The following is a 23,409-nucleotide window of genomic DNA, read 5'->3' on the forward strand; positions in this document are numbered from 1 at the left end:
CCTAGAACATGAATTTTGACTATACTTGAATTTTCTCTCATCTCTAGTAATAGGTATTAATGACTTAGATTAGCTATATGCATGTTTGGGCATGTTCTGTTAAACAAAAAGTTTGATTAAATAATTCTGGATGATTAACAAAAAGTGTAATAGAAGTCATTTCTATCTCCTTTTAAATCATGAGAAGAATTTCCAAATCCCACATATTTATTAGCTTGACTAATTCATGTATTACATTCCTTTTTCGGTGGGTTTGGGGGTAATGGAAGTGCATGTATCTAGCTTTAAGTGAGGTTTTCTATACTGATACTCCTCTGAATATTAACAAAATGTATTTTTCTAATTGTTCTTGTTTTCCAAACTGAGCTTTGTTATTTTTCACCAGTTCTGATGCCCCAATTTCCACAGTATAAGCTCTTGGAAGTCTTAAGCTAAGGGTGCATATACGACTCCTTCAACTATCTTCACAGTCATGGACCAAGTAAGGAATGCCTCGATTTCTCCTCTGATATGTAAGTCCTTGTGTCTTAAAGGCACAGGTCACTGATCCATGCAAAGGTAAGAATTACCCCATCAATCTTTTATGTACTCACTTTTCACCTTCCTTTCCTTTCCAGTAACTATTTCTCCTTCCATTTAAGGGGTAAGAGCACTGCGAAAAATGATGACAGAGACATAGTCTCATGTGCAGAAGTTTGTGTTTTTTTATGAAAACTCATTAAATTTACTGTACCTCAAGGGTAATGGTAGAGTATAATCATGAATGATATACTTTTACCATGCTTACAAATATTGCTAAAATCAAGCTAACAGTTATTGTAAAGGTATATAACTTAAAAAAAATCTCCGTGGAGGGTGGGGTGCCTGGGTGGCTCAGTCAGCTCTGGGTCATGATCTCAAGGGTCGTGACATTGAGGCCTGCATTGGGCTTTGCGCTCAGCTCAGAGTCTTCTTGTCCCTCCCCCTCTGCTTCTCCGCCTACTTGTGTGCTCTCTCTCAAGTAAATACATAAATAAAATAAAATAAAATAAAATAAAAAAAACCTTCCATGGTATTAACTGGGTATCTTTACATGTTTTTGTTTACCTCAATTTGAAATCTATCATCCCAGGGGGCATTTGAGCAGGATGAGGTTCTCGAGAAAAATGACAAAAAGCTAGCTGGTTTTAAAATGGTGCAGCTCCTACGATGGATAAATACACACAGTGAGAAGTGATTTAGAAGGATTCCAAAAGCATTTTGAATGCTGCAGTACAGAACATGACAGAAAAAAGAAGAATGTGCTAAAGGCAATTAGATAACTCAAAGTCTTGTTCTCACTTGTTTGTCTGCTGGGCAACTTGGATTAATTTAAGAAAGAATGGAACAGCCCTCTTTCCAGTCATGATGCAAGGCAAAAATGTGTCTCTGTAAAAGTTCAAATATTCTCTTCCATAATTTGAAAAAGTAAAATCCTTCCTCAAACAAGATATTCCGTGCTTATTACTTATAGAATTTGCAGTTAGTTATATATCTATTCTGAGCCAAAATATAATTTTCAATATACAGCTAAATTTCATTTTTCTCTGGATTGCTTATTCCTGTGTATCAGTTAGATAGTTACTTATTTAGTTAAAAAAATTGTGGGAGGGATCCCTGGGTGGCTCAGCGGTTTTGCGCCTGCCTTTGGCCCAGGGCGCGATCCTGGAGTCCCGGGATCGAGTCCCGCGTCGGGCTCCCGGCATGGAGCCTGTTTCTCCCTCTGCCTGTGTCTCTGCCTCTCTCTCTCTCTCTCTCTCTCTCTCTCTCTATCGTAAATAAAAAAAAATTGTGGGATAGGTGGCTCTGGGTCATTTCTACTTGACAACTGAGAATTCCACAGATTGTACCTAAGGAAGTTTTCTTTCCAGAATTATAATATATATATATATATATATATATATATATATATTTCCATTCTTCCTTATGAAATAAGTGCCAGCTGATTTACAGCATAGGCTCATACAAAAAATATCATAATAAACCAAATACATGATTGAGTCTCTCTCAAAACAAGGACAATCACTATTATAACAAACACTTCTACGGTGCTTACATGTGCCATCCGCCGTTCTAAAGCCTTCACATGTATTTTAGGCTCTACTTTATAGATGGAGAAACTGAGTTACAGAAACGTTAATTAGCTTGCCATGGTCACCCAGACAGAAGGGGCAAAACCAAAATTTCAGGGGATCCCTGGGTGGCTTAGTTGTTTAGCGCCTGCCTTCAGCCCAGGGCATGATTCTGGAGTCCGGGGATCGAGTCCCACGTCAGGCTCCCTGCATGGGGCTTGCTTCTCCCTCTGCCTGTGTCTCTGCCTCTCTCTCTCTGTGCGTCTGTTATGAATAAATAAGTAAAATCATGAATAAGTAAAATCTTAAAAAAAAAAAAACACAAAAAACAAAATTTTAGGTACACATAGCTTGGTGCCAGAGTTGCAGTCTTGAAGCATGATGTTATATTGTCTGCTGGTGCTGAAATCTTTCACGGTTTAAGTATTTAAAAGAAAAGTGGCCCCACTTATAAATAATTTGATTACCCAGAAACAGGAAGGACAGTGGCTCTGGGTCCGCAAGGTGATGTTGCTGGGAATAGGACTGATGGAGGATCCCTGACCTGCAAACTGTGCTGGTTAAGATCTGGTATCTCAGAAGTTCAAGTGTAGAGCTTCCTTGTCCACATGTCCATGTGCTTAGGTCCTGGGAGGACAACTCATCTGGGGAATCCCACTCATCCTATAAAAATTAAACAAAAACGAACACCAAGACTAGCCACCTGTCTCAGGGGTAAGCTAATAGGCCTGAAAAATAAAGGTCAAAGGGAAGATTCAGAGCATGACTTGATTGCTCTAGTGGGAGGTATAGATGCAAGAAAATAAACATATTGTTTCATTTTTTAAATACAATTTCGAAATTGCTAGAATGGAATTTTAGGGCTGAAGAATAATACCAATAATGTCAGTATTAATACTCAACACTTCTTGAGCCCTAACCACCCATGCGCTAGGTATTCTGCTAAGTACTTCACATGCATTGAACGCAATGTGCATACTCACAGGAACACTAGAAAGTAGGCGGTATTCTTATCCATATTTTTCCTGATGTGGAAACTGAGGCATAGAATGGTTAGCTGACTTGAACAAAGGTAGTGACAGGGTCAAGATCTAAATCCAGGGTTAGGGCCTGAGGGGCTCAGTGGTTGAGTGTCTGCCTTTGGCTCCGGGTGTGATCCCGGGGTCCTGGGATCAAGTCCTAAGTCGGGCTCCTGCGTGGAGTCTGCTTCTCTCTCTCTCTCTCTCTCTCTCTCTCCATCTCTCATGAATAAATGAATAAAATATTTTAAAAAATAAAAATAAATCCAGGGTTAAGTCCAAAGCTTGAATTTTTAACCAAAATTCACTAATTTTTTTAGCTATTTATCTGTGACGTATCTGTCAAATTGAATTGCATGAATCAACGGCTATCATGAAAAATTTCCTTGTTCTTTCTGCTTATTTATATCCTTCCTTTTCTTCAAGGTCAAGGTTAAGACCCTCCTCCACAAAGTGTTTGCCAGCTGCCTAGCTCACAGCAATAATTCAAATTATAGTGATAGTTAACATTTAATGATCACATTAGGAGATAGGCACTCCCTGTCTTGCTTCTCAGCTTTACTCTTCTCTAGAGCATCTCTCATCACCTGTCTTAGAGGAGGTTTCCTGGGGCACGGATTCTGCAGTGCAGCTTTACACGTAGCAGGTTTATCAAAGAGTGACCTCAGCACGGACAGGCTGGGAAGTTAGGGGGCAGAAATGGGACAATGGAGCAGCTGAACTGCCATGTGGTAGCTACAAAGACCTCTGCAGGTCTCAAGGGCCGAGATGACCCTTCACAGTTGTCTTGAATTGAACATTGGGACTCAACTTTGTACCTCATGATGACCAGACTTGGATTCTTCCCACCTCTGGGGAATGGAAATGACCCTGGGGAATGTGACTTCTTTTGGACAGAGGCGATGTCTGGAAAGGAATTCAGCCGGGAGGAGCCTTTGGCAGGCAGCACTCCCACTAGCTAAGAAACAAGTAAGTGCCTGGTCCTGAAGTGGAGGTCTAGGCAACACACAGAGCTCTGCTTCACTTAACATTCTACATATTTTATCATTGTTCACTTGTCTCCCTCCTCTCTGAAATGCAAGCTCTAGGACAGGATGCCGAGGATCTTTGTTTATTTCTATTACAACCACAGCATGTAGAACAGCACTTAGTATGGAGTACAGAGTGTGTTTTCACAGATACTTGTTGAATAAATCAGTGTACAAACAAATAAGTAAATTTCTAGTTTTCTGATAAAGCTTACATAGACTGAATGGCCTTCCTTACGTCCTAATACCTAGAGAATGGCAGAGCTTGGTCTGGCCCAAATCCTCAAACACTTCACTCAGGAGTTCTCTATTTTTAGAGCAAGCGTAGCTCGTCTAGCACATCCCCTTTATCTTATTTATGAGAAACTAGTGTCTAGAGTGGGTAATGGTCATGAACCAAAATACCAAGTCTTACATTGTCTTTGCCAATTAGACCATACAACCAAGTAACCTAGCCTGAGACAAGCCTGTGACCATCTTGTGTAGCATATTAGTCTTGGTGTCTAACTTTGCCTTGTTAACATACTACCTTTATAACTAGTTCCATGAAGTTTTCCAAATAACTTAATTTCCAGAAACCTGCAACTGACCAACTTTCATTGAAAGTTTGGTATGGGATGGCTCTGCTCCAGTTTTCTCAGGAGGCTCTGGTGAGCAAGTCATAATTCACCATGTCTTGAAAGTCCAGACACCAAATATGAACTGTCAAGGAGAAATATGCAGGCTTACACGCTGGCAGAGTGCAAGCATGTGTTAGAATTTAAATTGATAATTCTCAAGGTTCCAGCACCTTTGGTAGGTGAATTCTAAAGCTAAAATAGTCTCTAGGGAATCTGGAAGTTACGACAGCTCTAAGAGTGACAATGAAAAGATATTTGGAAAGGCTTTATTTTTAGTGTGGATAAAATGAAGGTGAGAAAATTAGATGTGTTAGCAATGGCACCAGAGTCAGTCATGGGAAACTCATTCTGATTGGCTTGCCTGTCTCCAAACTACAGACAAAAGGAAGAAAAATAAAAACCCAGGAAAGTTTCAGCTCCATGGCAAGATCAGATGGCATTGCATGGCTTCTGCTTATCTATGACTCCAGCCACATGTTTTGTACTTTCTGTACCAAGATCATCACCCCCAACACTCCTTACCCCTCTCTCTGTTGAAGCTGCTGATTCTCTATGGAATGTGCCTCAGAATCACTTGGAGGGCTCGTTAAAACAGAATGCTGGGTTCACTCCAGAGTTTCTGATTCAGTAGGTATATGGTGAAGTCTGAAAATTTGCATTTTTAACATTTTCCTAAGTGTTGCTGCTGATCGTGGCATGGGGCCCACATTTTGAAAACCATGGTTCTGGCCACACTAAAATTTTCTCAGTTACTAGAAGGTTCCACTTTCATCTGTAGGCCTGCATACATGAGAGAACAGAAGTGTCCCAATCCTCTTATCCCCTACCTCACTCTCCATCCCTTTCATTGTCATGGTCAAGTTTTATTTAACCTTAGAGTTTCCTTTACGATATCACTTCTTTTCGGAAGCCTTCCTTGACAGAAGTTGGTTTGAGTTCTCCTTGTGTTCCCCCAAATGTCTCATACAACCTTATAATGTTGCTTGATTTTCTGAACCTCTCACAAGCTTTTGTGAAAACGAAGAACAAGTCTATTCTTTTCATCTTTGAATCCACAGCGCCTACTTCTGTATCTGGCCCATGGGTTAGTACGGTCAGACCAAATGAGAGTGAATGGATAAATTGAACAATTAAACATTCTGCTTGCTTTAGCTTTTGCTGTTTTTAGATGCCCTTCACTTTCTCTCTCATTATGTCAAATTTAGAAACAAATTTTGTATCAAATTTAGAAATAAACTCTTTTACTTCCAAGGATAAGAACTTAAGCAACATTAGGGAAGACATTGTCAATTTCATTTCTTCATCTCAAAATGAAATAGGAAGAGTGTGTACATGCAGAATATATGTATTACCTGTATGTGTGTGTGTATATGTGTGTAAATATGTATGCTAAATTCAATAAGTAATATTGCAATGTTTACTGTTTACAGAAATGCTGAAAATGATTGTTGAAAAAACCATTTAGTCTGCTTTCTGGTTTTGTATCCAGCAAATTTAACACAACTACTTATTTTAAAAATAACTATAGTGCAAAAACATTTTTTAAAGGATGCTCAGTTTTCCAAAAGCATAAGAGAATACGAGATTCAGTTTGCTGTGAATCAGCTATTTTATATCTGGCAGCAAAGTTACCATATTCTGCTACTTCGCCTAGCTTTACAGGCGGTAATATCCTCATGCATGTCATGCTTGGGTTTGTGCACACACAGCCCAATCTTTTAAAGGCCTCCTGCTATTTTGCCAAGAATCCCTGTTATTTAACTTAAATTCACTGAACTACTCTTTCCCTTGAAAAAGTAAAGTACAATGCAAATACTTGAGCTGTTTCCTAATTATTCAAACAAGGTTTGGTAGAGCTGGATGGGTTTGTTTTACAAACATCTGTCCATTCCTTATTGTGACTTCATGGCGAGGTACAGCAAAAACAGATGTTTTGCATTGAGTGAATACAAATTTAAAAGATGTTACATTAGATAACTCAAACTTATTTTTACTGCACCCTGGTACTGTACAAATAGAAAAATTCAAAATATGTCTTTATGTTTTGACACTGGCAGATAATATTTATTATTTATATATTTTATATAATATACTTTTCACCCACCTTGGACATTTTGACAACTCTTTCACTCAACTCTCAAGTTTTTCAGCTCTAAAAATGATGGATTACCCTAGGGATAGAATTCCATCGGGAAGTAGGAAAGCAAGCTGTAAAAGGAACCAAGCCCTATGCTGCGTCATCCTTGTGGTCTGGGATTTCCTAGAGGACAATTTCATCCTAGCATCAGGTGTTTGTGCCCTCTCCCTGTAAGAATCACAGCGATGTATCACCACTATGCATAACTCCTCAGCTAGCTAGAACTCCCCTCATGCTTAGAATATCATTCTGGAAGTAGCTACCAAATAACACAATACTCCTTATCCTTTCTTGGGGAGAGTACATAACCATGCAAAAGATGGAGGTAGGAGGTCAACCATAATTAAGAATCACACCAGCAGTTCCAGATAGGCTAAATACAGTTATATTAAGAGATTAGGTTTTCTTCACTTTGTCCTTAATGCTTTCCTAACCACTGGACTATGACATTTAAATAAGCCACTTCAAGATACAAATCAATAAAGCTGATTTGTGTAGTCTGAAGAATGGCTGTAAATCTTCATTGTATTATATAGGGAATATATTTTTCACTAAATTTGAAGCAATTTGAAGTGTCTAAGGAATATTTTTGCTCTCTAGAAGAATTCAAGGTTGTAGAGTCAAGTAACTTGACAGAAAAATTCAGGCAATTTATATGATAGCTGATAGAAAAAATCTATCTCCTCTCAAATCAAGTCAAATTAAAATTAGACTTCAAGAATGACATAAATAGGAAACTGTTAGGAGAGTCTCTAGTGTGGCTTAGTGGTGAGCTTCCTGAAAACAGAAAATGTATATTATTTATTTTTGTTTTTTCCCTCCAGCTTTACTGAGGTGTAACTGACAAATAAAAATTGCATATACTAATGGTGTACAATGTGATGTTTGGATATACATATACATTGTGAAATTATAACCACAATTAAGCTAATTAATAGATCCAACACCTCACATAGTTATTATGGGTGTATGTGTATGTGTGTGTGTATGTGTGTGTGTTTGTATGTGTATGGTGAGATCATTTAAGATCTACTGTCTTAGAAAATTCAAATACACAATACAGTACTATTAACTATAGTCACAATGCTACCTATTAGATCTCCAGAATTTATTCATCCTGAATAACTGACACTGTGGCAGAGACACAGGCAGAGGGAGAAGCAGGCTCCATGCAGGGGGCCCGACATGGGATTCGATCCTGGGACTCCAGGGTCACGCCCTGGGCCAAAGGCAGGCATCAAACCGCTGAGCCACCCAGGGATTCCCAGAGCTCATATTTTTGTATATGTTGCTGTGACTATTGGCTTAAAATAAACCTATATTCTGTTTTTATAAATAGATCCACTATTATTTGATAGTTCCCTTTTTTTATATGAGATAAAGTGTAACATTGCATGTTAATATGAACATTTTCTAACTCCTAAGTACTTGTTAATAGTTAATGATTTTTCCAGGCCATTTAACAAAGTTATGATCTTGATCTTTAATATGCTTCATATTTGAACCTTCAATCGGTCTTACAGTACATGAGCCTGGTTCCCATCATTTAAAATCTTTATTTGACCCACCCCAAACTGAAGCAAACTATCCTTTTTTTATCAACGGAGTCTTCTTAAAAGGAGACTTCCATTTTCTCTGCAAATAGTTATTCTTCATCAAGTCCCTGATCGTAAGGTAGTCAGACTAAGTGCATTATTTTGTCCCATCAGAGTTATACTTGGTCTATCATGCGTGTGTTAGTCTAAAAGTCTGTACTAAAACACACACACAGCTCTCTGAACGTGATGCATGGTGATTTATAAATAATTACAGTCTTCTGAAGATCCCTGTTTATATTAAAACACACATTTTGTTAGGGAAAAATATAATTGGTTAAGGGAGGGTGAAGACTTGGAGGCAAGAATAAAAAATAATCAGGTAGAAAATCAGAAGTAATGACCAAGCGAATAAGAAAAGTAAAAACACTGAATGGGTATAAAGGGAATTCAGTTCCAGTTCTGAGCATTAGCATGAAAAATACTACCCCCGAATAATATAATATACCCATAATATGCCCATTCCAACACTTACTAGCTGTGGGAGTGTGGTAAGTCACTAAACTCGTTTGTGCTTCAGTTTCCTGATCCATAAAATGGACATAATAATAGTTCAAAGTCCACAAAGAATAGAATAGTGCTTGGAACATAATTAGAATTCAATATTATCTGATAGAATCTCAATGTTAGAAGTTACATTGAACATATATCACTGTCTCCTAAACAAAGCATGGGTTTCCTCTGTGATATGCTGAATAATTATCCAGCAAGCTTCAGCACAAATTCTTATCCTGAGGGACATTCATTACCTCATAAGGTAGGCCAATTTATATACGGACAAACTAAATACTAGAAAATTCTTTCCTACTGATGTTTACCTTTAGATAGCTATGGTTGCCAGCACCGAAAAGTGTGCTTATTGACTGGGGGAGAAAAGTGTGCTATTGATTGAAGATTATTTCAAATTAAAATCTTACATACTGGAATTCGTCCTCCTCTGCTAGACTCATAAAAATGAAATCTGCCTCCTGCTTGATTAATTAACTTTTTTTATTACTCCACCAGGGTCAGCTGGTCCTCTTTCTGCTTCATGCTTCACCATTAATAACCGTCCCCAAATTTCTGGCTGCTGTTAATAATGATGTAGCTAATTTCATCCTAAGTAATTGAAGCAGTACAGATTGGGCTTCAACCAATAGACCAGATAAAAAATAATAGAGACTTTTTTTTAAAGCATAATAGCGATTTTTAAAAAAGGAAGTTTAAGGAAGAAAATATATTACACAGCAACAAAAATAGCACTTAATGCTACATAACATGTTCTCAATTTTAGAATTAACAATTAATTTGTAATTAAAGTTCCACATATCATGTTTCTATACAACTCAGGCCACTTACAGCCTGATGCCGAAAATAAAGCAAGAAAAAATGTTTATCTGTGGCAAATAAAAACATTTGATCCTTCTGTTTAGACTGGTAGGCAACCTGCTATTCTCTCATTTTTAGCCTTTAAAAATTTGTATGTTGGGATACCCAGGATGCTCAGTGGTTGGGCGTCTGCCTTCGGCTCAGGTCGTGACCCCAGGGTCCTGGGATCGAGTACCACATCAGGCTCCCTGCATGGAACCTGCTTCTCCCTCTGCCTGTATCTCTGCCTCTCTCTCTCTCTCTCTCATGAATAAATAAATAAAATCTTTAAAAAAATAAAATAAAGATTGTATGTTATTCATTTATTTGATTAAATAGGCATTAAAAACTATTAGCAAGACATTTCATGAGACACACAGATACACTGGCTACAGTCCTTAGCCTCAAAGAGGTAAAAACTAAGAAATAGTTAAGTGCTTACATAATAAAGTATAGAAAGTCTGAGGAAAGAGTGAATTTTTCACTGGACTGAGCCAGAACCTTTCAGGAGGAGTAGCAGATGAGCTGAACCAACCATTTGTGATGTGATAGGTTTCTGAATCTAACAGTTGGAAGTCATAGAAGAAGCTGAGAATTATGATGATCCAGAAAATTTCATGTGTAAAGCACCCATACATTTTCTCAGAGTTTGTGTTAACTGGGGGGGATATGGGACAAGAATGATGTCAGTCGGTATTGGGATTGGAGGCAGATTTGAATATTTGTTGAGAAATTCACATTTTATGTGGCAGAAAATACTCAGTGACTTGGAGTTTTTAAGTGTACAGAGTGGGATATAGAAAAATTGGTACAATGGAGACAAGAAGAACAAATTAGGGAAGGAATAAGAGACATAATATTGAACCATAATCCCAAGATCATTTCCTATTTGTAAATTGTTAAAATTAATCAAATTGCTCAAATATGAAACCATACTAAAGATAGCTAACTCTTATGGATATTTCAAACTAATTAAGTGATTAAATTCATTCATTTGTATCTACAGTAACACTTTTTGTATACATATGTAAGACACGATATATGATTTTATTTTGAAATGCCAATGAATTCAGTAATCTAATGGGTATTTGAAATACCCATAAATTTAGTAATTTATTTTTTGGTTAGTTAATGTTGATCATGACGATTTTTGTGTGGTTATTTTATGTGATATACATCTAGTTCATTATTACAACTTTTGGTAAATAATACATTTTAAAATGTTGACAGATGCAGCTTTTGTGCAACAAAAGTGCTTTATGTAGCTTCTAGGTAAAAATCTAAGTTTGGTTGTTGCTAAAATTTAAGGTAAAATTAATCCTTTTGGGGGAAAAGAATGCACTGCTTACATGTTGGCTGTGTATTACTTCTCCGGGGTCATTGGATAACCATTAAAACAATGGGAGAGGTAAACTGCTAAATACTTTGTGTAAATTTCCAGCTTTCTTTCAAAAATTGGCTTTAAACTATGGATTCTGCACCCTCTTGATAGTTTTACAAGTTTTCTTTAAGTATATAAGTAAAATGTTCAAGTTGACTGCAATATAGCAAGATATACTTTATTTGGGTTTTAAAAGTGTACACATGAAACTATGTTCTGCTACTCTAAAATACATTTGAATATTAGATACATCTTGGTGTTTCAGGAGCCCTGGTTGGCTTAACCAGATAAGCATCTGATTCTTGATTTCAGCTCAGGTCTGAAATCCCCTGAACTGCTTGGGATTCTCCCTCCCTCTCCTCCTCCCCTTGTTTCTCTCTCTCTCTCTCTCTCTCTCTGTCTCTCTCTCTCTCAGATAAATAAATCTTTATTTTTTTTTAGAGTCTTGGTGTTTTAAATAACCAAATGTTTGACTTCCTTTAAATTATTTTTATTTCTTTTTCTAGAAAAGGTAGGTGTAATTTTAAACAGATTATTGTTAAGAATTAAATCAAATATCTTTTTTCTGAGAAATCTGTAAAAATATGGATATTACTGGTTATGTAGATAACTTTAAAATTTTAATTGTCGTTTTTTTCTCCATTGAAAAGAAGCACGTTTTCTCCAGAAAATAACGACAGAAATTATAATAAATATAAGGTGGTTAAAATTTCCTGTTGTTTCATTCATATAAGCCAAAAAGGTCTGTATTTAATCTGTGTGGGTGTGTGTTTGATAGCTTGGGGCCTAATATGAATTTCATTTTAATATTGAGAAAATTCTCATATTTGCTTCTGACACTGATCTTTCACCTATCTCCCAAGAAGATACACAAGGAATGTTTATATAGTCCTACTTTCTTATTACTGATTCTGTAGTTTATTGTAATTTTGTTATATCTATTCTTAAACAGTACCTCCTAAGAAGACCAATACACAATAGGTACTCAATAAATTCCGTTAGTGGACATAACATTTAGTTGTACATTTTTGTCAAAGAGATGTTAGCAGACATATGAAATACTAGCATTAAACCAGAAACGTCCTTTTGTGACTATATAGGAGTGATTATCTACCTCTTTCTTTATATATCTATCAATTAATTATCAATATATATTCATCTATCTGTCATCTGTTTATCTCTCCATATACACTTATGTAATGAGGTTATTCTGTAGACGTGGGGGGGAGAAGAAACCCACAGGTCTAGGTCAAGTAGGCTCTTTTCATAGCAGTCATAGTGATCTTTACACTTGGTTAGCCAGTTTCCACTACATTTGACTCTGGAAAAAAAATATCCTGTTGCTGGTCTGAAAGAGCAACAGTGATGACTGTGATTGTTATTCAGATGCCACTATATTTGTAGAACACTATTCAGTTAAGAATACTATGATTTTTGTAAAGGAGTTCTTTCATATTTTATATCACTATTTTATTGGCAAACGAAGAGTTGGACCATGTAAAACAGATATGGTTGAAGAGAATTAAATTGTAAACTAATTCACTTTGCTTACTTAAAAAAAAAAAAAATTTGAACCTGGTCATCAAATGCAAGAACTTCATCTCCCTTCCCCAACCCACCCCCAACTCTATGCATGTATTGTAAAGTTAGTTAATTAAATAGAATACACAAGAGAGAACTTAGTTCAGTCACTACTCAGGAAACAAAAGCTATAAAAATTAAAAGATGAGCTAGGAGGGTATGAAGAGAAAAAGACTGATGCTGTAGATTGGGATTCATATCATTATATACCTGAATTTATAGTAAACCTGCCCGTATCCTACTATGACATTATTCACTGAAATTCTCTTCTGGATATAAACAACATGCTTTGAAAATGCAATTTAAAACTAACCAGATAAAAAATGATTCTTTAAATGGTTTTCCCCTAGGCTTAACTGAACCATTCTATTTACCCAAATTCCAGGTTTAGACAAACACATTTTTCAGATTCTTCTCAGACATCCTGTCTCTTCAAGGATCTAATAAAAGTAACTTTCATGTGATTTACAAATCAGTGATTCGGAACACGTTTTCTGCTGTCTGTTGTGGCCATTGTCAGATGGTTCTATGGTTCTAATCTTGCACCTCCACTCATTGATTATCAGATTCTGGTAAAGCTACTTCTGTTTCTAAAAGGAGAAATCATCTTGTCAGAATTAAGAAGATAATTTGTGTAAACTTCTCAGTATAGGGTCTTGCACATGTTGCTTGGTAGAGGGTCTTGCACATGTGACTGGTCATGGTACTCCCTAATTAAGACTCTCACAGGTCTTCAGCATCATCAGAAGACTCAATATCCTTCATATGGCCAAAGAGCATCTTCATGTTGCTCTTGCTTAACCTCCTGCCTTTAGCTCCCACCATTTCACCTGTATGTCTCCTTAGTGCAGCCACACCAAATTATTTGCTCTTCTTTAAAATTTTCATGCTACTTCAGGCCTCAATGTCTTTGCTATTCCTTTACTACTTCTCTTTCCAGAATGAGCCCTAGCTTCTCACCTTCCAATCGATCCCTTCATGAGCCATTCATGCTCAGCTAGGGTTTCTTCTCTATGTTCTCAAAGCATCCTCTGCACATTTTTATAATACTATATGTCACCAACCTTGTATTTTTATTTAAATTTTCATTTTCTTCCCACAAATCTAGACGATAAGTTGTGTGAAGGCTGTTGGTCTTATTATTACTTTTTTTTTATTCCCAGAACCTCACATAGAGTATTATATATTTAGTGTCCTGTGCATTTTTGTTGGATGAATAAACATTACACTGAGTCATTGGTGAGTACAAGACCTTTTCTGATAACAATTTCAAAGTACTTATTTTTATATAACATCTGAAAGAATTCCATTCCTGAAAGTACAATGAGTTGAAATTTCAAGTTAAGCCAAATTTAATTTTTTATACTTAGATCAGGACTTTTTTTTTTAATTAGACTAGATTGTTTTCTCTAGAAGTCCCAGATAAACACAAATGACTTATCTAGATTTAGCCTTATAAGTCTGTCTGAGAAATATTTTTGACATAATGATGTAATCCTCAAAAATGTCATACTTGTAAAAAAGATAAATTTCTTCATCTGTGAAAGAAAGTAAGAGAATTGAGATGAAAGGATGCAGTACACACAGCCTGAACAACACAGTGACAGGACTCTTTTCAGGACCAACCAAACTTTCCTTGAATTGCATCCTCTGGCTCTGCACCTAGAATAAGTCTTGAGTAGGGGAAAAATAGTCAACAGGACATAGCACAGATGGCACTTTGAATATTTTTATACTGTTAAATTATGGAACTATGTTTTGTGATAATTACATGCTACTGCCAATATCATCTCTAGCTTGAGAGTTAGTAGTCTCCAGTATGATTATAAATGATGATCACTGATAAGACACATTCAGGTCATGAGTGTTCTTTTTATTCATTAGTTCACTCTCTCTCCCTAAGCTGTTCTTTCTTATTATGTTGGTGCTTTTGCACTTTTTAGCTAGATATAGTTACAATGAGGAAGTTATTGTGAAGTGATGTTCATCAATGTAAAAACAACAACACTCTTTCTGTCACAGCATTTGAAATCCAAACAGCTTCATTTTGAGGGAGTAACAAACAGGAGGAATTGGGGCCTGTTTAATGATCTTACCATTATCACTTTTTAATAATTCAAATGAAAGAATTTGACAGGATGGTGGAGTAGTTCAGAGCACAGACCTTGGAAGAAGAGAGCCCTCAGTCTCAAATTTTAGCTTCGCTTCTAACCAGCTGCCTATATCTGGGCAAACTGCTCTATTTCTCTAGACTTCTGTTTTCTCATGAGTAAAATTAGGAAAATAATACTGGTCTCATTGGATGTGGAAAGGTTTAAGTGGAATAATACATATAAAATACATAATTTCTGGCACTTATTAAAAGCTCAATGAATAGTAGCTATTACTACTATTATTTATAAAGAATTTTTATACTATTTTTGCTATTCTTGAATTCTTATATAAATACAGGTATTTTAGTAATGATGGGAAGAAATTTTTATTATAATTAGATATTTGAACATTTTTCCATAAAGGAACATTGCAAAAGCCACCCACATTATCTTTACAAAGGTAACAGTAAGATAGATTTCTAAAAGTAAAAAAAAAAAATGAATTCAGTGGTAGAGGAGGATTTAGACTAAATAAAACACCTCAAAGCCTATGTTACATGACATTGGAACACCTCACTCACTTTTGTCTCTCATTTTGATTTCCAACACACGGAGGCTATGAAACTAATTTGAGTTTCTAATTAAGCCCATGTGTCTATATTTAAACTTATAATGTACATTTCAGTGGAGTTTTTCTCCTGACCACTGTTTTTATTGATCTGAGATAACAAGCCAAAGCTGCACAATGTTGAACTAACTGCTAAAATCATTTGCTCATGGCTTTATTCTCTTCCAAGTTTTCATTAGTATCACATTATGATGCCAAGACTGGTAAACAATTAGGCTGACACCACCCACTGAGACTCTATGTTATAGCGTGAGTGATGAATTCTGCATAAAGAGATGTATTTGGGCCACATTACAATGTGGGAGAGCAAGGCATTTCATGGAGGCATTTAATGATAGCACCAAAACATTAACCGAAATGTCTGTATGAGTATTTACATGAACAGAATCCTGTCTGATGAGACTATTCACATTTGGGGACATTAGATTTTTAACTATCAGGTCAGATTGGAATAGTACTAAATTAATGTCTTATTTTATACGTTCATGTAAAACTTACTCTCATCTCCTGTTTCAAATTCGAACTTCTGACTGTAGCCACTGTATCCTGTTGCAGTCCTCACTCGGATATGAAATATGTACTTGGTGGCTGGCTTGAGGCCTGTGATGATGACGCTGGGTGCCTTGGACCTCGTGGAGGAGTAGGTGAGCTGCTCATGCTCCTGGGGACAGAAAAGAGGAGAGAGGAAATGAAGTAGAGTTATTCCACTGTTTCCTAGAAACATGGCTGTGTTAAGCTGAGGAATTATGCTCTGAATATCAAAAATATTGATTATATAAGAGAGGTGTAAGCATGGTTTTCCATCATTCAGCATTGAGTTATTTATCGTTATGATGCACATGATATGGCCTGGACTTGGAAATTTATTAAGAGAGATGATTATCTTATATAAACTTGCACTGGGAGTGTTGGTGATTCGGATTTCTGCTCCAACTCTAAGGAATGGTGGTGGCGTGAGAGCACGTGTACACAGAATGGCAGCTGCACAGGGAGCAAAACGCGCACGTCCGATCAGAGCACATGAGCAGAGTGCAAGGAGCAAGGGGGGGGGCAAGTACGGCTACTCACTTCTACCCGCAGGTAGTGCCAAAATGCCGGCGCTATCCGTGGGTAGGCCTGTGGGTGAAAGGAAACATATATTAATTGTTTTTTAAAATTGGATATATTTTATCCTGACTCAGTTGCTTTGTTCCAAAACTCAGTGATGCCGCAGTGGTTGACTCCAGCTGAATGCAGCTTGAAACAGAAAACTATGACAATTTTCACTGAAGGGAGAACTGGCTCCTCCCCCAGATATCACAGTTACCTTTGCAAAGAGGTACAAGTCTCACAGCCACTGTGAGGTAGGTTTTAAGACAGTCTGCCCGCGAAGGTGCATCAAAGACACAGCAAGGTGAGAAAGGTCTAGCCACACCTGCAGAAGCAGAGGCAGGGAGGGAAGCTAGGTTCCCAGTCACCTGCAGGTAACTGCCCGGCTACTCCCTCTCCTCGCCAATGGGAAAGGCTCACCTCTGCTGACTGAATGACCCCGTCAGGGTCTTCCGAGGGGGATCTCTTGCCCACCAGCTCAGAACACATAGGAGACTGTCCACAATATGCTGCTGGTGGAGACAAATTAAACTTAATACTGTTTTTGTACAGTGTTACTGTTCAATAACTTTATAATGATATTTTAATAGGGTATCTAAAAAAACTGTATTTGTATGAATACAAAAACTGTATTTGTATGAAAAAACTGTATTTGTATGAATAACTCCTCTAAATTCACAAGTCAAAATAGGTCACCAGGTCCTTAAGTTAATTCCCCACTATTCTCATAAATCTAATGATGGAGAGTCGTAGGGATGGAAGTGACTTTCAAGATCATTAATTGAATCACTCATTTGATGCCTAAACACTATCTCTAATATTCCCATCGAAATTTCACATAGCCTTTGCCTGAAAATCTGTGTTGTTCAGATCTTCCAGATTAACAAATGAAGTTATACAAATCTACACACGTGTAGTTTGTGTCAAACTCCATTTATTTTCTGGGGATGCTTTAAGATTTAGAACTATGAAAATCATTTCCCTAAAGCTACTTTTGAGAAAAATATCCTAATTTTAAAGATCATTTTTAAATTTTATGGCCCTATTTGTCAGAACTTTATATGCTACATGGTTATTCTGAGTCTAGTGAGGAATTGAATTTGCCATCTACACCCCAAATAGAACTATTTATTGAACACAAAATACAAAGAAAAAAATGAGTTAACAATAGCAACATTTTAACTAAAAAAGACAAAACTGACAAACTGCAGTTTATATTTATCTCTAAGTAATTTTGAATTTAGGAAGTAAATAAGTACCTACCTAGGATAAAAACCAGACATAAAATCTATAAAACTATTGAGGGTAGTAATCAATTGAGGGCTAAAAAAAGGAGCTAAGATCAAGGACTTTACGATTAGGCAGCTTGACACCCATATTGTAGAATAGAGAAAAAAAATTGCTTGTGGGCAGCCCAGGTGGCTCAGAGGTTTAGCGCTGCCTTCAGCCCAGGGCATCCTCCTGGAGACCCCGGGTTCGAGTCCCACGTCGGGCTCCCTGCATGGAGCCTGCTTCTCTCTCTCTCTTTCTCTCTCTCTCTCCGTGTCTCTCAAGAATAAATAAATAAAATCTTAAAAAGAAATTCCTTGTGCACTAACAGAAGAGATGATGTTGTTTCTTGTAGAAATTTGAAGAACTTTTGGGATTTCAATCTCACATACAAGAGAATATTCCACCTTTGATGGAATTTCTTGCGATGTAAGAGTTACGGTGTATTTTGAATGGTAGTTCACAATAGGAAATGATGACTGAGAAAAAAATAATAAAGCCCTGAAAAAATAAACTCGGTCTCATCCTTACAGAGAAAAGATACAGATTTTTAAAACCTACTCTTAGAATGGCAGCACACCAATGACACACCATGTTTTTGTCAGTTCATTAAAATGTAGCTAAATAGTAATTTCCTACTCAGTAAAGTTATAGTGAGAAAAAGACACCTTTTCCAAATAGTCTTTAGCCACTTCTGCTGTTATACACAAAAGTGTTATCTGTAGCTGCTACATCTCTGGAATATAAATCCTCAGGTAGGAAATGTGCTTACACGTTTCCTCAGCCTAAATCATAGCAGTGTGGTGACTGTTGTCTTAACATCTTGCCACCTCTCAGCAGGCCAAGAGAAGGACTCAGGAAACAGCAGTAATGAGGGTTTCCTCGTTCCAGTGAACAGCAGTCCTCCCTCCTGGTGTTTGAAGCTTTTGGGAAATCAAGTTAACACTTATACATTACAAGCACAGGGCCCTATTGTCTCAGAACTTGGGCTAATTGCTTCTCTGCTGACGTAGCAACTCCAATTCTAAGTAGCTGTCATCCAGGAGAGACCATTCTTTGCCACAGAACCATCTAGACCTTTTTATTCATCCTCACAGGCTAAATTCTGGACGTGTTTGAGTAGGGTATGTGTGCAAGTTTTCCTGGAGTTTGCGCCACAGAGGAATTGCTGGTTTGATGACATGTATGTGTTCAATTTGCTAGGTAATACATCCTGTTGGTCATAAAACTCTTAAATATGCTTTTCATCCTCACTAAATCCATTGTGAAACCCTTTTTGCATTCTTAAATTTATTTATTTTTGTATTTTCTTCTCTTGTTCAAGCTTTCCAGGGGTTTGAACTAACTTTTGGCTTTGTTAATATAATTGCATCTATGTTTTCTATTATGTTTAATATCTGCTCTTACCACACATTTTCTTTCTGCTTTCTACTTTCTTTGTGTTAATTATGCAATCTTCTAACTTCTTGCATCTCATGCTTACTCACTAATTGTCAGTATATCTTTACAAATATACTACGTAAGTTTCACTCTAAATCTACACTATCTATACTCCACCCATTTTCATATAGCATATTATTAATGAGTTCTAAGTATTTACTGATTTCCAAAACTATATGATTTTTTATCTCTTTGTGGCAGACGGATCTAGGATTGTCACTTTCATACTTTTATGGCTCAAGATAGGTTGTCAGGCAGTAAACAAATAGCATAAACTGAAGCATAACTCCACTGGTTGCACAGGACTATGGATAAAACAGTGGATGCTTGTTGCTGAGCACATGGGCAGTCCGCATTAATGTTTGCCGCTGAAAGTAAAACAGTTTCTTGGACTCTTTATCCTTGGATAAGCATGAGTAATAGCACCAATGAGAAAAAATTATTAATGATGTACTTTAATATGTTATGTATATCATTTTTAAAAACACACATATATAAAATTTCCATTTTATATAATTGTATCTGTATATATTTTAAAAATAGCTCAGAACTGAATAGTGTGAGCATCAGATATTGTCCAACAGAATGTGCATGTACTGATTTCTAGACATGTTGACCTGTGCTTATGGTTCTCTTCCCATGTGTCGATCCTACAGCTTAGAGTCATACACTGTTCCTTCCCAGCTGCCGAGAAAATAGGCTTTTGGGGAAGTCTAGTCTTACTATCACATTCAACCTTTTGTTTAATTAAAATACTGAATCTCGCTTTAACTTTGTAGATGTAGACTCTTCATGGTAACTAAAAGGAACGTTCTTACCACATCCTGGATCTTATTATCATTTAATCTAAAGACTATAACTTAGTGAAAAGAAATGGGCTAATGTGCCCAGTTCATATGGCTACACCTTTCTAAAATCAGTGGCAGCATGGCCTTTATCAACAAAAGGCAGCATGTAGAGAACTCTGGCTTAGAATTTGCTTGTCTTGGGCTTGGTCTTGGTACTACTTACATAATGTATCTTGGTAAGTAACCTTGAAGGCTTTGATTTACTCATATAGCAAATTCATGCCTTCCAGAGACACTGAGTGCCCACTACATCTAAGGAAGGTTCTCGGGCAGTCTAATAGATGTGTGATACATAATCACCAATGTTCTAACTAAGCAATTGAATTCTATATTTTTATGCCAGAAATACAAGTCCCCTCTTTTCTGCTGTGACTCATTCTTGTCACTCCTTAACTTACTCTTGGTTTTCCACTCCCACTGGTGGAAATAGATTCAATAGGCCCACAAAGTGGTCATCATTTAGCTGGTTTGCTTTCTGTTAAAATCTTTGGGTCTAGTGAGACTTCTGTAAGATGTTTCCTCTTTGTTTTATTATTTAATTTTAAATTAATTGGATTATATGTGTGATTAAAAATGTTGCAGGCTTTTTCTGCATTTATATCTAAAGATATGTCAACAATCATAAGACAATCATGATTTGTGCAATGCCTTACAATACACATTCTTTATATAATACTCTTAATAATCTTGTGAAGCAAGAAAAATTTATTCTCACCTAACATACAATGAAACTGGTCAAGAAAAAATAAGCCACTTAACCAAAGAAAGTCACACAACTACTTAGTAGTTTCCATTCAAATTGCCTTTTTACTATATCCAATTAATGTAGATATGTCCAGGACAAATATGTTGATAGATTAGACTTTGAGCCAAGGTCATGTCTCTACATTTTACATTTACATTTTTGATCATCTATTCACTAGAAATAACTTTAAATTTAAGACATCCTCTATGCCAGAGAGCAATGATTTGATGGCATCAGAATATTTTTATAGGAATACCTCCTCAATGACAGAGACAATTCTCAACATTAAACATTTTAACTAGTTGTTACAAATGTAAAATTATTTTCTACTATGGTTTACGCATTTATGCAGCCTGTCTTAATTTTCATTCTGTTTTTTATAGCATGTCATATAGACAGATTCCAGGAAATACAGGGGCTTATAACTCACCTGATCTTGCATAGAACATAAACTATTCTTGTTCAGGGCTGGGAATACAATTTATTTTATAAGGTCCAGGAGATTCTTCTAGATTTTTTGATGTATGTGAAGGTACCTGAATGACTCTATTCATAGAACAGTATGAAGAGGACAGATTAAAGAACTGCTGGATTTTCTTTTACCCTTTCAAGTCATACCAAGTTAAAATGATCAGAAGTAGGCCAAAAAATTAGCACTTTACTATCACAATCATTTTTTAAAGATTTTATTTATTTATTCATGAGAATACACAGAGAGGAGAGAGAGAGAGAGGCAGAGACACAGGCAGAGGGAGAAGCAGGCCCCATGCAGGGAGCCCGACGTGGGACTCGATCCCAGGTCTCCAGGATCACACCCTGGGCTGAAGGCTGCGCTAAACTGCTGAACCACTTGGGCTGCCCTATCACAATCATTATTATTACTATTCACTACTAGTATTATTCTTTTAGCAACGTTCTAATGAAGCCAAAGGTAAAGTTCTTGTTCTATTGACTAGCAGACTGAAACTATATATTCCTGAGAAAATAAAAAGTATTGCAAGTGATCATTAATGGCTCTGCTAGAAGTTGCCTAAGTCATTTTTTAATCCAGCTTTCTCCATTTCTGTGTCTTTCTCACCCTGCCTCTCAGTACCAGATGCAAACACACACACACACACACACACACACACACACACACTCCACAACACATGATGGGAGTCTGTGGGAGACATCTCCACAATAATCCTCTCAAAACTCAACAAATTAAAAGCACATTTAGAACATGACTTACTGTCTGCAGAAAGATATTTTTTCCTGAAAAATCAAGAATTGCATGGCCTAGAAACAAAGCTTGAATGGTTATCAAAGAATCTTGTTGCCTAAACAATGATATTAGCAAATCCTGAAAATATTTTATTTGATTAAAAGAAAGTTATTTCACATGACCTTAGAAAAAGGAAAGCTTGAGTACTAGATCTGCTCAGGGTGTAATGATTGCTTCCCAAAGAAGAGAGACACCAAATCTGGTGGATTTTATCTCACAGGTCCCTATAAGAATGAGCCCTACAGGAAGTAGGTACTTCTAGATCATACCCTGGCTGAAAGATTTTTTTAAAGATTTTTCACATCTTTACTTTAGTGATGTAATCTGATTGCTGATGTGGATTCCCAAGTGCTATAGAAGTAGACATAAATATATTTGTTCATGGGAAGAACAGGCTTCCATAAAATTAATACCTAGACATTCTCATTGGTTCTTCAGGTTTTTTTTTTTTTTTGGATTTAATTGGAATGAATCAATCTCTGAGAAAATTATCAACTCCCAATACACTGCAGTTGCAGGATGTGCAAAATATAGCATCAGAATGAGCAGTGTGAACTCAAGAATTGAAGTTATAGCATACCTGCAAAATAGGCATAATCATAAAAGAGCTCATAGTACTAAAAAGTCATCCGTTTCCATTCTTTTATTAGTTGCTTTAATTCATGTCACTGAAGCGTTGATCTATTCTTTTTTAAGAGAAATTTTAAAGAGAAAGAATCTTATTCTACTATAGGCAAGTCATAAGGTATACAGAAAGAAGTTATGTCTTCCTAAAACATAACTTAATTATCTTACTGAAACCTAAAACAGTATTTTTTTTTTTTGCTTAAAATGTAGGAACTATCTCTTCTAATGATTGAAATAATAAACCATTGCTTTCTATCTGCCATTTGTAATTTTCTACCTAGAAATCTCCAGAGAATTAACTGAAAAGATTTAGAACTAATAAGTGAGGTCAGTTAGCCAACATACAATTATCAGTGGTTTTCCTATATACTAGCAATGACTGATTAAAATTCTACTTTAAAATATTCCAGTTACTATATCAACAGAAACCTAATAATACTTGAGTATGTGTCAAAAAAATTGTGCAAAACCTATTTGAATAAATCTATAACATTTTACTGTAGAAACCAAAAGGAAAATCCCTTACTTTTCTTCTCTTATTGCAATGTTAAGACCTTGAGTAGAATATACCCTAGTAGAATTAAAAGCAAGAACTTTATTTGCCCACG

At 36.4% G+C, this 23,409-nt stretch overlaps 1 protein-coding gene across 23 annotated transcripts in view; it reads right to left on the bottom strand.

Moving 5' to 3' along the window:
* The window catches only part of EPHA6 (EPH receptor A6), an 872,277-nt gene that overhangs the window by 257,016 nt on the left and 591,852 nt on the right, over positions 1-23,409 (bottom strand). For 19 of the 23 annotated variants that reach the window (XR_012024450.1, XR_012024449.1, XR_012024448.1 and 16 more), the window contains 2 exons: positions 16,588-16,635; positions 16,018-16,180 (listed from right to left, as the gene is read on the bottom strand). Coding sequence is in view for 20 of the 23 variants with exons in the window: in XM_072812315.1 (XP_072668416.1) it covers positions 16,018-16,180; positions 16,588-16,635 (211 nt within the window). In the remaining 3 variants the exon portion in view is untranslated. The remainder of the gene's footprint in view (positions 1-16,017; positions 16,181-16,587; positions 16,636-23,409) is intronic. The other 4 variants (XM_072812308.1, XM_072812316.1, XM_072812327.1 and 1 more) reach the window with 1 other exon arrangement.

This window comes from Canis lupus, chromosome 35, assembly GCF_048164855.1.
Source record: "Canis lupus baileyi chromosome 35, mCanLup2.hap1, whole genome shotgun sequence".
NCBI lineage: Eukaryota > Metazoa > Chordata > Mammalia > Carnivora > Canidae > Canis > Canis lupus.